The following is a 21,490-nucleotide window of genomic DNA, read 5'->3' as shown; positions in this document are numbered from 1 at the left end:
TTTGTTTCTGCAATTCATTTTGGTATCGCTGGTTAGGCCGGTAATTATTGCCCATCCCTAGATGCCCTTGAGAAGGTGGCGGTGAGCTGCCTTCTTGAATCGCTGCATTCCCTGAGGTGTAGGGACACTCAGTGGTATTGAGGCGGGGGGGGGAGTTCCAGGATTTTCACCCAGCCACAGTGAAGGAATGGCGATATATTTCCAAGTCTGGATGGTGAGTGACTTGGAAGGGAATCTCCAGCTGGTGGTGTTCCCAGGTATCTGCGCCTCTTGTCCTTCTAGATTGTAGCGGTTGGAAGGTTCTGTGTAAGGAACCCTGGTGAGTTCCTGCAAAACATCTTGTAGATGGTACACACTGCTGCCACTTTTCATGGAGGGAATGGATGTTTGTGGAAGGGGTGGCAACCAGCGAGCTGCTTTGTCCTGGATGGTGTTGAGCTACAATTATCCAGGCAAGTGGAGAGTATTCCATAACACTCCTGACCTGTACTTAGTAGAAGGTGGACATGCTTTGGGGAGTCAGGAGGTGAGGATTCACCACAGGATTCCTAGCCTTTGACCTGCTCCGGTAATGACAGTATTTATCTGGCCAGTCCAGTTCAGTTTCAAGTCAGTGGCAACCGCCAGGATGTCAAAATTATTGAAGAGGCAGAATATCAGATTTCAAGCCCAAATGTTTGGGATGGAAAGTTTATCAAAGTTATATAACAAATGAGCACAACACAAGAACAGCAAGATGAATTACGCAGATAATAATGAGGAATAAATGGCATCAAAGTACATATAGTTTGATATAGATTGCTAAATATTTCTGGACCACTGGAAGGTTCCACTAAGTCAAGATGTTTAGATTGAATATTCAGTGGCTCTTTAGAACCATAACTAATTACTAAGATGAGGACACACAAAATTGGTCACCGATATGTTAAAATGAGTGAGAAAATGAATTTAGTCCTTTGAGCTTACTGGATATGCAGTTCATGACAAAATACAAAGAACAAAGAATAAAAACAGCCCGGGAAACAGGCCCTTCGGCCCAACGAGCCCATGCTGCCATTTTAACATTACCAGTCCCCCGTCCACTCATGACCCTTATCTATGCTTATGGCATTCCACATTGAGGGAAAACTAATTTAGGGACAATTTATTGCCTCCAAGCAGCCTAATAGCACATCTTTGGGGTGTGGGAGGAAACCGGAGCACCCGGAGAAAACCCACGCAAGCACGGGGAGAATGCACAAACTCCCACAGACACTGGCCCAGCTCCATGTGTCTGCGCAGCAAACAGTGATAGTCACTGAGCTGTCGTGTTGCCCAGCATCTGGTCCAGTTTAAGCGTACACTAACGACATGAAGTACTAGGCTATTCTCGAACATCCAAGAGCAGCCCTTGTACAACCCATCGCGTGTATGCCCCTCGTTGGACAACAAGGCGGACCAACTTAAAACCTGTGAATTAAAATAGAAAAACATTAGTATCATTCCACATCCTTACACATCACCAGGGACTTCCCAAGGCTACTGAACCTTATTTAAAACAACCTCCTATATCCCTCCATCTCCAACCCACTCATGTGCCTGTCTAAGTAACTCTTAAACAACTCCAGCGTGCCTGCCTCCACTACCTTGCTTGGCAGAGTATTCCATACCCCCACTACCCTCTGTGTGAAAAACCTCCCTCTAACATCCGTGTTATACCTCGCCCCCCCCCTCACACTAAGCCCGTGGCCCCTCGTACTGTGCATTTCTAACATAGGAAAAAGCTTACCCCCGTTTACTCTATCTATACCCTTCATAATCTTATATACCTCTATTACATCTCCCCTCAGTCGCCGTCCTTCAAGGGAAAACAGCCCCAATTTGCTCAATCTTTCCTCATAACCCAGTCCTTCCATACCAGGCAGCATCCTGGTAAACCTCCTCTGCACCCTCTCCAGGGTCTCCACATCTTTCCGGTAGTAAGGCGACCAGAACTGAACGCAGTACTCCAAATGCGGCCTAACCAATGTTCTATACAACTGCAACATTAGACTCCAGCTAGTATATAAAATAAATCTGGGATTTACACAATCCAAGCTATCTATTTTATTATTGTTGCCACAAGCATGTGTAATAATAGGATGCAAATTTGCACATACCTAGATGAACGAGTTTGAGGAAATTAATCAGGGACTCCTGATTTTCTTCCCAGAATTCTTTCAGAAGTTCTTCTGGTGGATTTTTACAACACGACAGCTCCACAGTTAGCTCAAAACACTGCCCAAAAATGTAGTTAAAGTCTTGCATTCCACCTAATGGAAAAGTTTAATGGCCAGTTTCAGTAGTTAATAATACAAGTTGAACAATGTTTGCTTAGTCCTTTGTATGCTTAAAAATATCTTAGATACACATTAAAAACCAGGAAGTGATTAACAGAAAATACAAAATTGTCCTCACAAGGACCCATCACTGGTAATGCAAAAGTAACCCTGCAACTATAAATACATCAGTGGTAAGTGGATACACTAGCTGCTCAATAATAAGCCTTAATAAAGACAAAAGTGCCATCCTTCAAGTTAGGGATGCCCTTGTTAAGCCCAAAGTGGAAGAAAATCGCCAAATAATAAAGTCTAAAGTTTATTTCACAGTGCCAGGGATCCAGGTTTGATTCCTGGCTTGGGTCACTGTCTGTGCAGAGTCTGCACATTCTCCCCATGTCTGTGTGGGTTTCCCCTGGGTGCTCTGGTTTCCTCCCATAGTTTGAAAGACATGCTGGTTAGCTGCATTGACCATGCTAAATTCTCCCTCAATGTACCCAAACAGGCGCTGGAGTGTGGCGACTAGGGGATTTTCCCAGTGATTTCAATGCAGTGTTAATGTAAGCCTACTTGTGACTAATAAATAAGTTTTAAAAATTAATGTCACAAGTAGGCTTACATTAACACTGTAATGAAGTTGTTGTAAAAATCCTCTAGTTGCCACACTCCAGCATCTGTTCGGGTACACTGAGGGAGAATTTAGCATGACTAATGCAACTAACTGGTGCGTCTTTTGAAGTGTGGAAGAAAACCAGACCAAACCCACGTAGACATGGGGAGAATGTGCAGACTGCTCACAAACAGTGACCCAAGCCAGGAATTGAACCCAGGTCCCTGGCGCTGAGAGGCAGCAGTGCTAACCACTGTGCCACCATGCTGCTGTAAATTTGAACTCTCATCCCACAGAGTTGACCAAGATTTGAAGGCATTACAACCGTGACATGTTTGTGAATAATCTCCAAGGGACAGAGATGAGGTACTGAAAACGAGCAGGAATTTTTGACCACTTTTTCAACGATAAGCCAGTGGTCCTGCAGACCAACAATTCTCCTTCAAGCTTCCTTTCAGGTGCGGAGGCAGAGATCACTCACAACGTGGTTTACAAACAAATTAGTCACATAAAGTTTACCTGCAAAATGATACCAGTTTGCTCCATTAGTGATTCCATCCGGGAAATTTGGGGTCATCTCACATTCATCTCCACTGAACATGCTTGTGTGGCTGTACGAGTAATTCTTTGCAAGATACACAAAGACATCATCATCGGGACATTTGCTGTAACTTGGAGATTGCTTGGCTTTTGCAGAGGGACATAAACTCAAGTTTAGTACTGAAGCTGAACAAACTTCAAGAGTAAACACACTGTTTGCTTTCAACCCATTGATATATCTTAAAAGTTAAGAAATCCGGTTCCAAACATGGGCGGTTCTTCCAAAAAAATTCCAAGTGCTGAAGTCATGGGGAAAATGATGTAAATCGCAATTGTTTTTTCAGTGTAACTTCACACTCGAATCTCCCACACTCTGTGCAATGCAGAGGTCACAGTTGTGAATGTCATTAAAAGCTTGGGGGGGTTGGTGGGACGGGGCCTATTCATGCTGGACGCTGACAGTTCCAGGGCCTCTGTGCATGTGCAGTGGCCCCGAACGGTCAACCTGCATTGTGCAGGCAAGCTCGATCGCTGGCCAGCCCGGGACCCTCGCAGTGCTGCCCTCTCCACAGCCCGATCACAGCCCCCACAAGCATTCCCATGCCAGCCCCGACCTCTCTGTCACGGAGCGCCCCAATCTCTAGCGCCCCCCCCCCCCACCCCCAGCAGCAAATTTCACTCCCACCCCCAGGCAGACTCCCCTTCCGGAAGGCAGAGCCCTGCACCCAGCAGACCTCCCCCACCCCACATGAGGCAGACACACACCCACCCCCATCAGATCATCCTCCCCAGATCACTGGCTTCCCTCCAGCCTGACCGATCCCTATGCAGAGTGGCAACGGGACCCTCCACTCCCATGGAATCCCCCCAGGCCCCACCCCCTGCAGGCCCTCCCCCTAGATTCCGTCCTCTTGGCACTGCCTGGTGCCCATTGGGCCTGAGCACTTTGCCCCTTGGGCAGGGCCGGAGAGCACATTCTAGCACTGCCAGGGTGCCAACGCCCAAGGGGCACCATCCCTTGCCACCTGACCCCCAGGGGTCCCAATTGTACCCCCACTTCACTCCAGCTGGGTCTTCGCCTAGTTCCCCAAAAAATGGGGGGGCTGGTCTGACCCCCGCCAGAGTGAAATTGTACCGGTGGGGCGGGAGATGCTAGCGAGTCCTGGCCTGCTAATCACATTAAAATAAAATGAAAAGTAGATTTAAATCACTTAGCTGCTGTTCCCACCAGTGTGGCCCTGAGTGCGCCAGATATCCAGCATTCGGGGATACATGCAAGGCAGGAACGCATGCACAAATCCTGCAAACAGGCCTATATGCGATTCTCCTGGCCTGCCGCGCTAAAAGGTTAGCGTGGCTGAATGGGAGAATCGCTCCCCTCAGGGTGGGACTCCCCCCAAAAAATTCTATGTATCGAATTCACGTAAAAGCTGGAACCAGCGGGATTTTCGAAATGAATCTCCCACACTCTCTGCCCTGCAGAGCGCAGTAGCACGAATATCAATAAAAATCAGCGGGCAATGCCTATTCCTGCTGGAGATCAGCGCATGCGTAGTAGTCCCGCACTGCCAGCACTCCGATTGCTGGCCAGCCCAATTACTGACCAGCAAAGGAACCCCCATCGCTGTCCGTGCAACCCCGCGTTCCCCCCCCCCCCAAAACCCGGCCCAATCGCTGGACCCCCAGACGTGTCGGGGCCCAGCCCCTTCTAACACTGTCAAAAAAACAGTAAAACAGTTAAAATACAGTAGCAGTAAATGCTCAGCTTTGAATATAAGTAAATGAATGAATATTCAATAAATGGTCAACAAAATCTCAATTACCGTGCAGCAAACCTTTATCCTTTTTTTAAAAAATCACTGTGTCTCCTGCTAGTGCAACATGGCTTTCTGTGCATGCACACTGCCCCACTTGGGTATCACTCTACTGTACCCAACCTGCTGATTATTCTACAAAAAATGCACCCAAAAGATTTGCTTTGTAAGCAGGAAATGTATGCAGGTATTAAGATTTTTAGTATTTTGTAACTACATATGAATGGTGGAGAGACTATTAAATAATTACTCCCACTGCCACACTACCAGAAGGATGTGGAAGCTTTGGAGAACGAGCAAAGAAAGCTCACTCGGATGTTGCCTGGTTTTAAGGGTGTTGGCTATGGGGAGAGTTGAATAAACTAGGATTGTTTTCACCGGAAAGACAGAGGTTGAGGGGAAACCTGATAGAGGTCTACAAACTCTTGAGAGGCATAGACAGGATGGATAGTCAGAGGCTTTTTCCCAAGGTGGAAGTGTCAATTACAAGAGGGGACAGGTTCAAGGTGAGAGAGGAAAAGCTTAACAGAGATGTGTTGGGGGGGAGTTTTTCACACAAAGAGAGGGGGGTGCCTGGAATGCGCTGCCAGAGGAGGTGGTGGAAGCAGGTACATTAGTTACATTTAAAAGGTATCTGGATGAGTACATGAATAGGGAGGGAATAGAGGGATACGGATTGAATAAGGGTAGAAGCTTTTTTTTTAAATTTAGTTAGGGCATCACAATCAGCACAGGTTTGGAGGGCCAAAGGGCCCATGCTGTACTTATCTTTGTTCTTTGTCCTTATAATTCCATTTGCACTAACAATGTTCAAACAGCACAAGCACCAAGCGATAGCTGCGCCAAACCAGCTTCCCCTCCAAATGTTTTCATTACAATCAAATAATCACCACAGAGCCATTATTAACAATTCACAGCAGAGGCAGAGAAAAATATTTGCTGACGGAACAACTTAGAAACACAAAACTCTGGAGACATTCAACGCAAGATGCTGCCTCAATGTCTTCAAGAGTTTCTGTTTGTGAGTTTGCTGCCTTAACTTATCTCCTTTGGTACGAAAGTTTATTTTTGACACTGAATGGTTTTCACAGAGCTGTTATGGCGCAGAAGGAGGCCATATGGCCTATTTTGTCTACACCAGCTCACTAAGCATCATGACTTAATCTCATTCCCCTGCTTTTATCTCTGTAACCCTGCTCTCTTGGCTGACTCAATTGTACCTGCCTCCAACCCACTTCCAGGCAGTGCATGCCAGACCTGAACCACTCATTGTGTGAAGTTTTATTCTTGCATCAGTATGGGTGGCACATGGCTAGCACTACTGCCTCACATGGCCAAGGATCCAGGTTCAATTCCCAACTTGGGCCACAGTCTGTGTGGAGTCTACATGTTCTCCCCATGTTCTCTGCATGGGTTTCCTCCTGATGCTCTGGTTTCCTCTATAGTCTGAAAGATGTGCTGGCTAGATGCATTGGCCATGCTAAATTCTCCCTCAGTGTACTTGAACAGATACCAGAGTATGGCAACCAGGGGATTTTCACATAACTTCTTGGCAGTGTTAATGTAAGCCTATTTGTGACACTAATAATGCAACTTAAAAAAAAACACATGCTTCTTTTGCAAATTGCCTTAAACCTTTTCCCTCTTGATCCTTTTGGAAGGGGGACCAGTTTCTCCTATCTATTCAGTCCAGTTCAGTCTAGCAGTGCCAGGTTTATGAAGTCCTGTTTCGCTGCCAGTCTGGTACAATGTCTCATAGATGGCCACCTCAATTAATCATAGCCACACAAGTCTGCAAAACAGCAGCCATGGCAGAGAAACACTACAACTTCACATGTGTTGGCTGAAAACACAGCCTTAAAATAAAGTAGGACATGTTTCAGCTGCATTACCTTTTTGGTTGCTGTCATATGGGTAGCTGGCTACAACAGCCCCTCCGTGTAAACTAATGGACAGAACAAAACTTTCATTCAGAATCCAGTCCATCACTGCCTTGGTTTCTGGTTGCAATGGTGATGTGTTATTCTCAAAGACATCAGGGAAGTTTCTATTCAAATCGATCTCTCTCTTATTGTATCTGAGGAGTGGGGGATAAAAGTTAGAGGCAACACTCAGTTAAATGCAGCAATATAGATTTCTTCTGGACAAATTACATTATAGAATTAAATAACATCTGTACCATTTCAACAAGTTCAGTTAGGAGTTTTTGAAATGATTACATTACTGAGATCAGCATATATTCATAGAATCCTACAGTGCAGAAAGAGGCCCTTCAGCCCATTGAGTCTGCACCGAACACCCAGGCCCGACCCCCATATCCCTACATATTATACCCAGTAATCCCTCTAATCTCCACTACCCTGGACACTAAGGGGCAATTTCTTAGCATTGCCAATCAACCTAACCTGCACATCTTTGGACTGTGGGAGGAAACCGGAGCATCCGGAGAAAACCTACGCAGACACGAGGAGAATGTGCAAACTCCACACAGACAGTGACCCAAGCCGGGAATTGAACCCAGGACCCTGGAGCTGTGAAGTAGCAGTGCTAACCACTGTGCTACCGTGCTGCCCTCATATTAAGAGTATGGAATCAATTATTGCTAATTTCTAATTGAAAATAGGTCAAAGTACTGGGAAGATTGTCATCAAGTAAGTTTCCTCATTTTGAAGACAATAGATTGTGTAAATGAAACAATTATTCAATTGGAAAATTACACCAGGATTTTGGTGCAGTGTAGTTTGAGTCAAAAATCACACAATTCCAAAGAAATTCAACTTGTATTAGTTAAAGTTCCCACAACTTTGTTAAAGGATGAAGTAATGAAATGTATCTTTCTTTATGCAGTTGTCTCTGCTTGTATGTATTTTATAATTCATTGGCTAGAATCTTTTTAACTTACAAAACTCTTGGGTACTGGGATTCCCGATCCCACACGTGTCAGCACTGCACCCTCCGGTCTGATCATAGAATCATAAGAGCTAGCAGCAGGCAAGCCAGCACCTCAAGCCCGCTCCACCATTTAATACGATCATGACGGATCTCAACTTGACCTCAACTCCCACCGACCTGACTGCTCGCCATAGCCTTCCAAACCCTTACTAATTAAAAATCTGTCCGCCTCTTCCTTAAATTTACTCAAAGTTCTGCCACAGAATCCTACAGTGCAGAAGGAGGCCATTTGGCCCATTGAGTCTGCACTGACCACAATCCCACCCAGGCCCTATTCCCATAACCTCATGCATTTACCCTAGCTAGTCCACTTGACACTAAGGGGTAATTTAGCATGGGCCAATCAACCTAACCCGCACATTTTTGGACTGTGGGAGGAAATCGGAGCACCCAGAGGAAACCCACCCAGACACGGGGAGAATGTGCAAACTCCACACAGACAGTTATCCAAGCCAGGAATCGAATCCAGATCCCTGGTGCTGTGAGGCAGCAGTGCTAACCACTGTGCCAGCGTGCCACCCACATCTACCTCACTCTGGGGTAGCGAATTCCACAGACTCACGACCCTTTTGAGAGAAATAATTTCTTCTCATCTCTGTTTTAAATTTGCCACCTTTTATCCTAAAACTATGACCTCTCGTTCTAGGTTGTCCTACAAGAGCAAACATCTTCTCCCCATCTACTTTGTCAATCCCCCTTATCTTGTACACTTCAATCTTATGGGAGGTGGCCTCCATATTTGCCATCCGGTTAGGAAGCCTGGGTGGGTTTTGAAGGCAGGAGTTTAGGGCAGAACTGCCCACTGCAAGGCAGGCCTGCAGATCCCAATGCATTAAGAGCATATTAATGCTGGAATTTGAAACAAAAACAGAAAATGCTGCAAAATCTCAGCAGGTCTGATAGCATCAATCTTTACAGCCTTCTGGACTGAACATTGAGTTCAACAACTTCAGAGCATGAACCATCTCCTCCCCCTCCACTCCATTTTCATTTATTTTATCTTATTAATCCATTAAACCGTGGGAAAGAAACCAAATTGAAAAGGAAACTCTGGTTAAATCTCAGAAACACCCCAACATAGTGAAAGTACGGTGTGATAAGTTACGAGAATTTTTTTAGATCTTACAACCTATATGGTGTTGTGGAACAGATTAGGGAGAGTTACCTCTGAAGGTTGTTAAATTAAGATTGTTTGGAGCTTATTTAAAAAATTTATTCATGGGAAATAGGCATTGCTGGCGAGCCAAGATTTATTGCCCATCCTTAGTTGCCCTTGTTCAGAGGGCGGATGAGTCAACCGCATTGTTGTGGCTCTGGAATCACATGTAGGCTAGACCAGATAAGAACGGCAGATTTCCTTCCTTAAAGGACATTAGTGAACCAGATGGGTTTTTCCAACAATCGACAACTGTTTCACGGTCATCAGTTAACCCTAACCCTAACCCTTAATTCAAGATATTTTTATTGAACCCAAATTCCACCATCTGCTGTGGTGGGATTTGAACCTGAATCTCCAGAACATTGGCTAAGTTTCTTGATTAATAGACTAGCAATAATATAACTAGGCCAGCGCCTTCCCAAGTACTGATACTATGTAAAACCACTGTCTTATTTAACTATACTCCTATGTTTTTTCCAATTTCTTAATAAATATTTACTTTGTTATAAAATTATCACAAGCAGTCAGAGACATCATTTAAGAACATAAGAACATAAGAAATAGGAGCAGGAGTAGGCCATCTAGCCCTTTGAGCCTGCCCCGCCATTCAACAAGATCATGGCTGATCTGAAGTGGATCAGTTCCACTTTCCCACTTTCTCCCCATAACCCTTAATTCCCTTGTCTATCAGAAACCTAACTACCTGTGACTTAAATATATTCAGCGAGGTAGCCTCCACCACTTCAATGGGCAGAGAATTCCAGAGTCTCACCACCCTTTGAGTGAAGAAGTTCCTCCTCCACTCTGATCTAAACTGCCCTCCCCTTATTTTGAGGCAGTGCCCTCTAGTTCTGCTATCCTTTCTAAGTGGGAAGAATCTCTCTACCTCTACCCTATCTAGCCCCTTCATTATCTTATACGTCTCTATAAGATCCCCCCTCAGCCTTCTAAACTCCAACAAGTACAGACCCAGTCTATTCAATCTCTCTTCATAGGCTAACCCCCTCATCTCTGGTATCAGCCTAGTGAACCTTCTCTGCACTCCCTCCAAGGCCAATATATCCTTTCGCAAATGCGGCAACCAAAACCGCACACAGTACTCCAGCTGTGGCCTCACCAGTACCCTGCACAGTTGCAGCAAGACCTCCTTGCTTTTATATTCTATCCCCCTCGTTATAAAATTCCATTCACCTTCTTGATCACCTGCTGCACCTGCAGACTGGGTTTTTGCGATTCGTGCACAAGGACCCCCAGGTCCCTCTGCACCGTAGCGTGCTGCAGCTTTTCACCCTTTAAATAATAATCCTTCCTACTATTATTCCTACCAAAGTGGATAACTTCACATTTGCTAACATTATACTCCATCTGCCAGGTCCTCGCCCACTCACTCAGCCTATCCAGATCTCCCTGCAGACCTTCCACACCCTCCATGCAATTTGCTTTTCCACTCATCTTCGTGTCATCAGCAAATTTCATTACCCTACACTCAGCCCCCTCCTCCAGATCGTCTATGTAAATGGTAAACAGTTGAGGCCCCAGCACTGATCCCTGCGGCACTCCACTAGTCACCAACTGCCAACCAGAATAGCACCCATTGATACCAACTCTCTGCCTCCTATTAGACAGCCAATCCTCTATCCAAGCTAACACCTTACCCCCAACTCCGTGCACCCTAACCTTTTGCAGCAACCTTTTGTGAGGCACCTTATCAAACACCTTCTGGAAATCTAAAAACACCACATCCACCAGTTCCCCTCTGTCTACCGCACTAGTCACATCTTCATAGAAATCCAATAAATTTGTTACACACAACTTCCCCTTCACGAATCCGTGCTGCGCCTGCTCGATCAAACTGTTCCTTTCTAGGTGCCTCGCTATTTCTTCTTTGATGATGGATTCTAGCATTTTTCCAACTATGGACGTTAAACTAACCGACCTATAAAACCCTGCCTTTTGTCTGCTACCTTTTTTAAACAGCGGCGTAACATTAGCCATTTTCCAATCTTCAGGGACTTCCCCAGAGATCAGCGAATTTTGATAAATAATTACAAAGGCATCCGCTATCACCTCTGCCATTTCTTTCAGAACCCTGGGATGCATTCCATCTGTGGATGCCTTGGTGGTTATTTTCCAGACGTTGCTGGATTCCGGGGAAGTGCTGGAAGATTGGAAAATGGCTAATGTTACGCCGTTGTCTAAGAAGGGTGCCAGGCAAAAGGCAGGGAATTATAGGCCTGTTAGTTTAACGTCTGTTGTAGGTAAAATGTTAGAATCCGTCATCAAGGAGGAAATAGTGAGGCATCTTGAGGGGAATTGCTTGATAGAGCAGACGCAGCACAGTTTCGTTAAGGGGAAGTTGTGTCTGACAAATTTATTGGAGTTCTACAAGGATGTGTCTCGGGCGATGGATAGAGGAGAGCCGGTGGATGTGGTCTTTCTTGATTTTCAGAAGGCGTTTGACAAGGTACCTCACAAGAGGTTACTGCAGAAGGTCAGGGGACATGGAGTTGGGGGTAGGGTGTTAGCGTGGATAGAGAATTGGTTGTCAAATAGGAGGGAGAGAGTGGGGGTCAATGGGTGCTATTCGGATTGGCGGTTGGTGACTAGTGGGGTGCCTCAGGGGTCGGTGCTGGGGCCTCAGCTATTTACCATTTATATAGATGATCTGGAGGAGGGAACCGAGTGTATGGTGTTGAAATTTGCTGATGACACCAAGATTGGTGGAACGGCAAATTGCGTGGAGGGAGTGGAGAGTCTGCAGAAGGATCTAGATAGGCTGGGCGAATGGGCCAGGAACTGGCAAATGGAATTCAATGTTGGCAAGTGCGAGGTGGTCTACTTTGGTAGGAATAACGGTAGGAAGGACTATTACTTATGTGGCGAAAAGCTGCAGCAGGCGGCGGTGCAGAGGGTCCTCGGGGTCCTTGTGCATGAGTCGCAAAAACCCAGCCTGCAGGTGCAGCAGGTGGTCAGGAAGGCGAATGGGATGCTGGCCTTCATAGCGAAGGGGATTGAATATAAAAGTAGGGAGGTCTTGCTGCAGCTGTATAGGGCATTGGTGAGGCCGCAGCTGGAGTACTGTGCGCAGTTTTGGGCGCCGCACTTACGCAAGGATATTTTGACCTTGGAGGGAGTGCACAGGAGGTTTACTAGGCTGATGCCGGAGTTGAGGGGGTTGAGCTATGAGGAGAGGCTGAATAAACTAGGCTTGTACTCGTTAGAGTTTAGAAGAATGAGGGGAGATCTCATTGAGACGTATAAGATGATGAATGGGATGGATAGGATAGAGGTGGAGAGACTCTTCCCGCTCAGAAAGGACAGTAGGACTAGGGGGCACAGCCTCAAGATAAAGGGGGGGCGGTTTAGAACGGAGTTGAGGAGGAACTTCTTCACTCAAAGGGTGGTGAATCTCTGGAATTCTCTGCCCGTTGAAGTGGTGGAGGCTGCCTCGCTAAATATTTTTAAGATGCGGGTTGATGGGTTTTTGATAAGCGAGGGGATTAAGGGTTATGGGGAGAGGGCGGGAATGTGGAACTGAGCCACGACAGATCAGCCATGATCTTATTTAATGGCGGGGCAGGCTCGAAGGGCTAGATGGCCTACTCCTGCTCCTATTTCTTATGTTCTTATGACTTGTCTACCTTCAGTCCCGTTAGTCTATCAAGCACTACCTCTCTAGTGACAGTAATTGTATTAAGGACCTCATCTCCTACCATCCTTCTATCTTTAATATCTGGCAAACTATTTGTGTCCTCCCCTGTGAAGACCGAGGCAAAAAACTTATTTAAAGCCTCAGCCATTTCCTCGTCACCCACTGCTAAATCCCCCCTCTCGTCCTCCAAGGGTCCAACATTCACTCTAGCCAGTCTCTTCTTCTTTATATATTTGTAAAAACTTTTACTATCATTTTTTATATTTAGAGCTAGTTTAGCTTCATACTCTATCTTTCCTTTCTTTATTGCTTTCTTAGTCATTCTTTGTTGTTTTTAAAATCTTTCCCAATCTTCTAATCACCCACTATTTTTAGCCGCTCTGAACGCATCAGCTTTTAATTTAATACTCTCCTTTATTTCCTTAGATAACCACGGGTGGTTATCCCTTCTCTTACAGTCCTTCTTTACCATTGGAATATATTTCTGCTGAGCACCGAAAAAGATCTCCTTAAAAATCCTCCACTGTTCCTCAGCCATCCTACCAACCAATCTGCACCCCCAATCTACATTCGCCAATTCCGCTCTCATCCTATCATACTCCCCTCTGTCCAAACAGAGGACACAGGTTTGGGACCCTACTTTCTTATCCTCCGTCTCCATCAGAAATTCAATCATCCTCGTCCCAAGAGGATCCCTCACAAGAAGATCCCTAATTCTACCTGCCTCGTTACACAGTACCAGATCTAAGGTAGCTCGCTCCCTCGTAGGTTCCGTTACATATTGTTCAAGGAAACTATCCCGACAGCATTCCAAGAACTCTTCCTCAAGCCCACCATGTCCGACTTGGGTCATCCAATCAATATGCAGATTAAAATCCTCCACAATTATCACTGTTCCTTTTCTGCACACATCAATTATTTGTTTGTTTATAGCCCGCCCCACCTCAAAGTTATTATTCAGGGGCCTATAGACCACACCCACCAGCATGTTTCTCCCCTTACTATTCCTTATCTCCACCCACAACGATTCCACATTTTGCTCTTTGGAGCCTATATCTTCTCTTACTACCGCCCTGATATTATCCTTTATTAACAGAGCTACCCCACCTCCTTTTCCCTCCTGTCTATCCTTCCTAAACACCTGATACCCCTGAATATTCAGTTCCCAGTCCCGGTTACCCTGTAACCACGTTTCCGTAATGGCCACTAGATCATACCCATTTGTGCTGATTTACGCCATCAGCTCATTCACTTTGTTCCGAATGCTTCGTGCATTCAGGTAAAGTGTCTTTATACCAGCCTTTATCTCGACCTTATTTGTAGAAACGCTACTAACCTCTCTTGTGTCCCCTACTCTTTTAATTAGTGGAACATCCTCAACATTAACCTGCATATGTACCCTCTCCTTTACTGTAGGTTTTGTAATTTCCCCCACCCCTGCACCCTGGATGACAAACCTCTCCTCATACTAATTGCAAATTAGTAATTTGCAATAATTGCAAACACAGTTGAAGCAGATGTTTCAAGTTTCCCTTCTGGGGTTTAAACAACTCAGCATTTACCAGCCCTGTCCTTAACATCATTGTGATATTTTTGGGAAGAAATAGTAAGGTTCGATTAAAAGCATAACTGCTGTGCATGCCTGGATTCTTTCATCCTCCTTCCAGACTCCCTGTGCTGGTACATGTGTGTATGGTAGCCTTAAGTGGACACAATGCACAATGAATTACATGATCCAGCTACACAGAACAGCTAAAAGCATCTTTCTTACCGGCCTTTAGAGTACAAGCAGTTTCTTTCCTCATGTTGAGTGATTTCATACCCATCTGGGTTCATGGATGGCATGATGTGAATCCGAGTACTGTTTATTAACCTTGTTATAGTGGCATCATTTCCATACATTACAAGCAGATGTTGGATCAAGTGGAGTAAAAGTTCTCTGCCCACCACCTGTATTAGATCACAGTTGTGTTTCAATTCAACCATACCTCAAAAAGCCTGACATTTTAACCAAAGATTCTGGTTTACTTTCCGGCACGCATATAACTTATAATGAATGTGAGGGTCCAGTTTGTTATTTTCCATTCAACCTCAGCTATTTTAAAAATGGAGGAAATCTACTTTTAAACTCTTAAAAATTCCAAAATTCATGCAAGAACTTTTGTGGCAGCACAGCATTTGGAACTGCTGCCTCACAGCGCCAGGGACCTGGGTTCAATTCCTGGCTTGGGTCATTGTCCGAATGGAGTTTGCACATTCTCCCCATGTCTGCATGGGTTTCTTCCAGGTGCTCTGGTTTCCCCCCATAGTCCAAAGATATGCAGGTTGGATGCACTGGCCATGCTAAATTCTTCCACAGAGTACCCCAACAGGTGCCAGAGTGTGGCGACTAGAGGATTTTCACAGTAGCTTCATTGCAATTTGAATGTTAGCCTACTTGTGACTAATAAATAAACTTTAACTTTGTCTGTGTGGCGTCTGTATGTTCTCCCCCTGTCGGCGTGGGTTTCCTCCGGGTGCTCTGGTTCTCTCCCACAGTCCAAAGATATGCAGGTTAGGTGCATTGACCATGCTAAATTCTCCCTCAGTGTACCCCAACAGGTGCCAGAGTGTGGCGTCTAGGGGATTTTCACAGTAACGTTATTGCAGTATGAATATAAGCCTATTTGTGACTAATAAATAGACTTTAACTTTGTCTGTGTGGACTCTGCATGTTCTCCCCCTGTCTGCGTGCTCTGGTTTCTTCCTCCAGTCTGAAAGATGTGCTGGTTAAGTGTATTGGCCATGCTAAATTCTCCCTCAGTGGACCCAGACAGGAGTGTGGCAACTCGGGGATTTTCACAGTAACTTCATTGCAGTGATAATGTAACCAAAAAAGAAAATGCTGGAAAATCTCAGCAGGTCTGGCAGCATCTGTAAGGAGAGAAAAGAGCTGACATTTTGAGTTCAGGTGACCCTTTGTCAAAGCTAAAAGGCATAGAAAGCAGAAGATATTTATACTGTAAGGTGAAGGAATGAAAGATGCCTCAAAACAATAGAGCAAGGCTACTAATGATGGAGAGAATTTCTCTATCTTTCAGCATTTTCTCTTTTGGTTTCAGATTCCAGCATCTGCAGTAATTTGCTTTTATCCAGTGTTAATATAAGCCTACTTGTGACTAATAAATAAACTTTACTTTAAAAGAAAATCAAGATTTACTGTTTAGATGTGAAGGTAAAACAGCACAAACTCGCCAAGAAGGCAACAATAAATTCTACCATCCCCCAGGATGAAGGAGCAAAGATGGCAATTGCAAGGTGGAAAATTACATCAATGAGGTTGGAGAGGGCATGGTCAAGCTGATTCATGGACTTTTGGATCAAGATATTGCCCATGTCCCTCTATTAATGCCCTATCAATCTCATCCACTGTCTTACCTTGGTTCTTTCTACACCATTTCAGAAACAGGGGGGAATTATTTAGTGAAAGTAAAATGGTGGCATACTGGTCCCAACTGAAGAAGGTGGAAGAGAGTATGTCCAAGGTCCTTAGGCCACAGAGTCCTTGGTAGAAATGTGTCTAAACAGGATAGGGGAACTACCCTGGGAGGAGGTCTTAGGGTGAAAATACATAGGTCATGAAAAATCACGTTTTTCTATTACTTCAAGGATGTGGGCTTCCCTGGCTCGGCCAGCATTCACTGCTCATCCTTAATTACCCTCGAGAGGTTAGTTATGAGCTGCCTTCCTGAACAGCTGCAGTCCATAAGGTGTAGATATACCCACAGCGCTGTTAGGGAGAGTGTTCTAGGATTTTGCCCCAATGACAGTGGAGGAATATATTTCCAAGTCAAGATGGTGAGTGGATTGGAGGGGAACTTTCATGCAAGTGACGCAGGTTAATAACACCATCTGAATAAGAAAGCAAACAAAACAGTGGGGTTCATCGATAGAATTGAAAAGCCTGAAGTTATGTTAAGTTTGCATTTGGAACACCATGAAGAGTCTAGTCTCCAAATTAGAAAAAGAATGTCGGGCCCCCAGAGAAGGTGCAAAATAAATTTGTTAAAGTCATACCAAAACTGAAAGGTTGGACCCATCAGGAAAGGAGAAGCAATAGCCTAGTGGGTATTATCACTAGATTATTAATCCAGAAATTCAGCTAATGTTGTGGGGGCCCAGGTTCGAATCCCGCCATGTCTGATGGTGGAATTTGAATTCAATAAAAAGTATCTGGAATTAAGAAGTTACTGATGACCATAAAACCATTGTCCTTTCCTGATGGGTCCAACCTTTCAGTTTTGGTATGACTTTAACAAATTTATTTTGCACCTTCTCTGGGGGCCCGACATTCTTTTTCTAATTTGGAGACTAGACTCTTCATGGTGTTCCAAATGCAAACTTAACATAACTTCAGGCTTTTCAATTCTATCAATGAACCCCACTGTTTTGTTTGCTTTCTTATTCAGATGGTGTTATTAACCTGCGTCACTTGCATGAAAGTTCCCCTCCAATCCACTCACCATCTTGACTTGGAAATATATTCCTCCACTGTCATTGGGCCAAAATCCTAGAACACTCTCCCTAACAGCGCTGTGGGTATATCTACACCTTATGGACTGCAGCTATAACCCATCTGGTTCATTGATGTCCTTTAGGGAAGGAAATCTGCCGAACTTACCTGGTCTGGCCTACATGTGACTCCAGCGCCTCAGCAATGTGGTTGACTCTCAACTGTTGTCTGAAATGGCCCAACAAGCCATTCAGTTCAAGGGATGGGCAATATATGTTAATGTGGAGATGCTGGCGTTGGATTGGGGTAAGCACAATAAGAAGTCTCACAACACCAGGTTAAAGTCCAACAGGTTTATTTGGTAGCTCAAACCACAAGCTTTCGGAACACTACCCCTTGAAGGAATGAAAGATGCCTTGAAGGGGCAGTGCTCCGAAAGCTTGTGGCTTGTGCTACCAAATAAACCTGTTGGACTTTAACCTGGTATTGTGAGACTTCTTACAATAAATGTTGGCCAGCCAGTGGCACCCATGTTCCATGAATGAATAAGAAAAAAGGCTGGGGATCTTTTCTCTAGGAAAATGAAGACTGACAGGTGACCTGATAAGGTTCTTCAAGAAGGCTGATAAGCACAATGCTCTTCATGTGGTGAATGTGGACTTGCGAAAGGCATTGGACAAAAGGTTGCACAAGGGGCTTTTGAGCAAAGTTAGAACTCATGAAATTAAAAGGGGAACACAGGGGAACACAGGTATAAAATTAGTTGAATGACAGGAAGCAAAGTGTAGTGGTGAACAGTGGTTTATCAGACTGGAGGAAGATATTTAGTGGACTTCCCCACGGGTTGGTTTTAGTACTCTTGCTCTTCCTGCTGTATATTAATGATCTAGACCTTGGTGCACAGGACGCAATTTCAAAATTTGCAAATGATACAAAATTTGGAAGTACGGTGGGGAAGCTTGTGTAGAACTTCAAAGGACACAACCAGATTGATGGAATGGGCAAACTAGCAGCAGATGTTATTTAATACAGAGAAGTTTGAAGCAATTTGGTTTGGTAGGAAGTGCACTGAGATCCAAACTAAAATTAAGAGTACAAGTCTAAAGGGAATGCAAGGTAGAGGAACTTGGGTGAATACATGTATAAATCATTGAAGGTAGCTGGACAGATTGAGAGGGTGATTAATAAAACATAAAGGATCCTTCACTTTATCAATAAACGCAGAGTACAAAAGCAAAGAAGTTATGTTGAACGTATGGTTTGGGCTCAAGACCTTAGGAAGGATGCAAAGACATTAAGAGGAGATCCGAAAAAAATTCATGAGAATGGTTCCAGGGATGAGGAACTTCAGCTACAGTTGGGACTATTCTCCATGGAGCAGAATGTTGAGGGGGGATTTGATGGAGGTAGTCAATATCATGAGGGGGTCTAGAGAGAGGAGGGGGAGAAACTGTTCCAACTAGCAGAGGGGTCAAGAACCAGAGGGCACAAATTTAAGATTATTGGTAAAAGAAGCAACAGTGACATGAGTAAAACATTCTTATGCAGCGAGTGGTTAGGATGCAGAATGCACTGCTGGAGAAAGTGCAGTGGACGCAGGATCAATTCAGGCTTTCAAAAAGAAATTGGATTGTTATCTGAAAAAAGGAATGTGCAAGGTTACTGGGTGAAGGCCGGGGAGGAAACTTCCACTCACGGGAGGGTGTAGGACCAGGGGGCATAGTTGTTTTAGTCAAGGTAAATTGCTTTATTATAGAGCCGGCACACACCCAAACAGTCTCCCGAGCTGTAACCGCTCTGTTTGTTTCCTCCACACTTGAAAGCAAAAGACCATTCTCATCTGTTGTGACTTTGTTCTTCTGAATATGAAATTTGTAGCAGTTAGAGTTGAGAAGTTGCAGAATTTTACGTAACGTATGACAGCTGAGGTGCACTAAGTGTGACAAACAGATGCACACTAGATGCAGGATCCTATTTTTAACTTACCCGCATTAACTTTATTTCCTATATAATTTATCAGTCAGGTGCGTCAACATTAATAAGATGGCAACATTTTGCTCTCATTATGCAGTTTGGCTCAAAATGATATGGCAAAGGCTGATCAGAACTGAAGGAGTTGGATATATGCAAATTGTGAGCTATGTAAGTGACTAAATGGAAATTGAATCATCGATTGACTGTAGTGAAAGTGCCAATACTAAGAAGAAAGTTTAAAAATGAACCAATTGAATCAGTGAAAACAGTTTTGGGAAACATTTTTGCACCATTAATTTTCTCAGAAACTATTTTTGAAGGGCTGGGGAGGTTTCTAGAAGGCAAGCTGAAATCAAGGCCTATACATGTTAAGACCCAAGGATCATAAGAAACAGAAACAGGAGTAGGCCATTCAGCCCTTCCACCATTTAATAAGGTCGTGGCTGATCTATGATTCACTGGGCAGGAATTTATGACCTTGCTCATCCCAAAACTGTAAAATCCCATCAGAAGTTACAGACCTTTCCATTGTCTACTTCTCACCTACTCCATAACACGTGACGGGTGGGGCAGTAAAATTCCAGCCAGTAAGTCCACTTTTCTGCTTTCTCTCTGTAACCCTTAATTCCCCTGTTCACTAAAAATCTACTGATCTCTGCCTTTGTTTAAGGACTCCATAAATTCCTGAGGTAAAGAATTCCAAATATTCACCACTTTGAGAAAAATTCTTCCTCAAATCCATCTTAAATGAGCTCCCTCTTATTCTGTGACTATACCCTCTGGTTCTACACCCTTCCATGAGTGGAAACACCCTCTCAACATTTACCCTGTCTAACACCCCCCCCACTCACCCCCCCACCCCCCAAAGAATCTTATGTTTCAATCATCACCTCTCATTCTTCTGAGTTCCAGAGTACAGACTCAACGGGGAGGATTTCATGGCCTTGCTGGTCCCAAAACTGTTAAATCCTGCTCGAGGTCAACGGATCTTTCCATGGTCTGCCCCTCGCCTGTTCCGATCACCGTGGTGTGCGGGATGGTAAAATTCCAGCCAATTCTGTCCAATCTTTCCTCATATGGCAGTTCCTCCATACTCATCCGAGTAAACCTCCTCTGAGATACCTCCAGTGAGGATATTTCTTTCTATAAATTAACTGTACTCAAATGTGGCCTCACTACAGAGTTGCAGCATCACCCCTTTACATTTATACTCTGTGATATAACTCTATTATACTTTATTTCAAGCCCCCTTGAAATAAAATCCAGCATTTCATTTGCCTTCCCTATTACTTTCTGCATCTGTTTGGCAACTTTCTGGGTTTCATGAACAAAGACCCCCAAATCCCTTAAATGCTCCTGCTTTCTGCAGCCTGTCTCCATTTATATAATAATCTGTTTTCTCATTCTCTCTTCCAAAATGAACAATCTTACATTTTCCCACTTTGAATTCCATTTGCCAATTTTCTGTCCACTCACTTAACCTGTCAATATCTCTTTGTTAGTTATTTATATCTGCTGTACAATCTGCCTTCCTTCCCTCCCACTTTCTGTATCACTTGAAAATTTGACCACGCTGTTTGTCTTCCAAATTATGAATATATATTGCGAAGGGCTGCACTCCCAGCATTCATCCCTGTGTCACTCCACTGATTACTGCCCTCCAACCTAAGAAATAACCCCTTATTGTTACTCTCTGCTTCCTGTCGGTTAGTTAATCTTCTATCCATGCCAGAATATTACCTCCATTACCGTGAGCCCCTATCTTGCCTTTTATTGAAATTTGAAAATCCAAATTTCCAACATCGACTGGTTCTCCACTATCTATTCTGGCTGATAACGTCTCAAAGGATTCTAGTGAACTTGTCAGACATGATTTCCCCGACATGAAACCACGCTGACTCTGTTTGATCAGACTATGACTTTCCAAATGCATTGCTATTCTCTCTTTAATAATTGATTCAAACATTTTTCCAGCAATTTAAGTTAGACTAACTGGCCTG

General features: G+C 44.3%; 1 protein-coding gene across 1 annotated transcript in view; it reads right to left on the bottom strand.

The window, feature by feature from the left end:
• Positions 1 to 21,490, bottom strand: part of LOC145344233 (carboxypeptidase M-like) — a 57,097-nt gene that overhangs the window by 6,608 nt on the left and 28,999 nt on the right. Inside the window, exons 4-7 of the mRNA XM_080191233.1 lie at positions 14,796 to 14,974; positions 7,154 to 7,338; positions 3,427 to 3,594; positions 2,139 to 2,291 (exon numbers count right to left, since the gene is read on the bottom strand). Of these exons, the coding sequence (XP_080047359.1) occupies positions 2,139 to 2,291; positions 3,427 to 3,594; positions 7,154 to 7,338; positions 14,796 to 14,974 (685 nt within the window). The remainder of the gene's footprint in view (positions 1 to 2,138; positions 2,292 to 3,426; positions 3,595 to 7,153; positions 7,339 to 14,795; positions 14,975 to 21,490) is intronic.

This window comes from Carcharhinus amblyrhynchos, chromosome 6 (genome assembly GCF_965287045.1).
Source record: "Carcharhinus amblyrhynchos chromosome 6, sCarAmb.v2.hapA, whole genome shotgun sequence".
NCBI lineage: Eukaryota > Metazoa > Chordata > Chondrichthyes > Carcharhiniformes > Carcharhinidae > Carcharhinus > Carcharhinus amblyrhynchos.
Note: the sequence above shows the minus strand (reverse complement) of the source record. Positions and strands in the feature narration are given on the sequence as shown.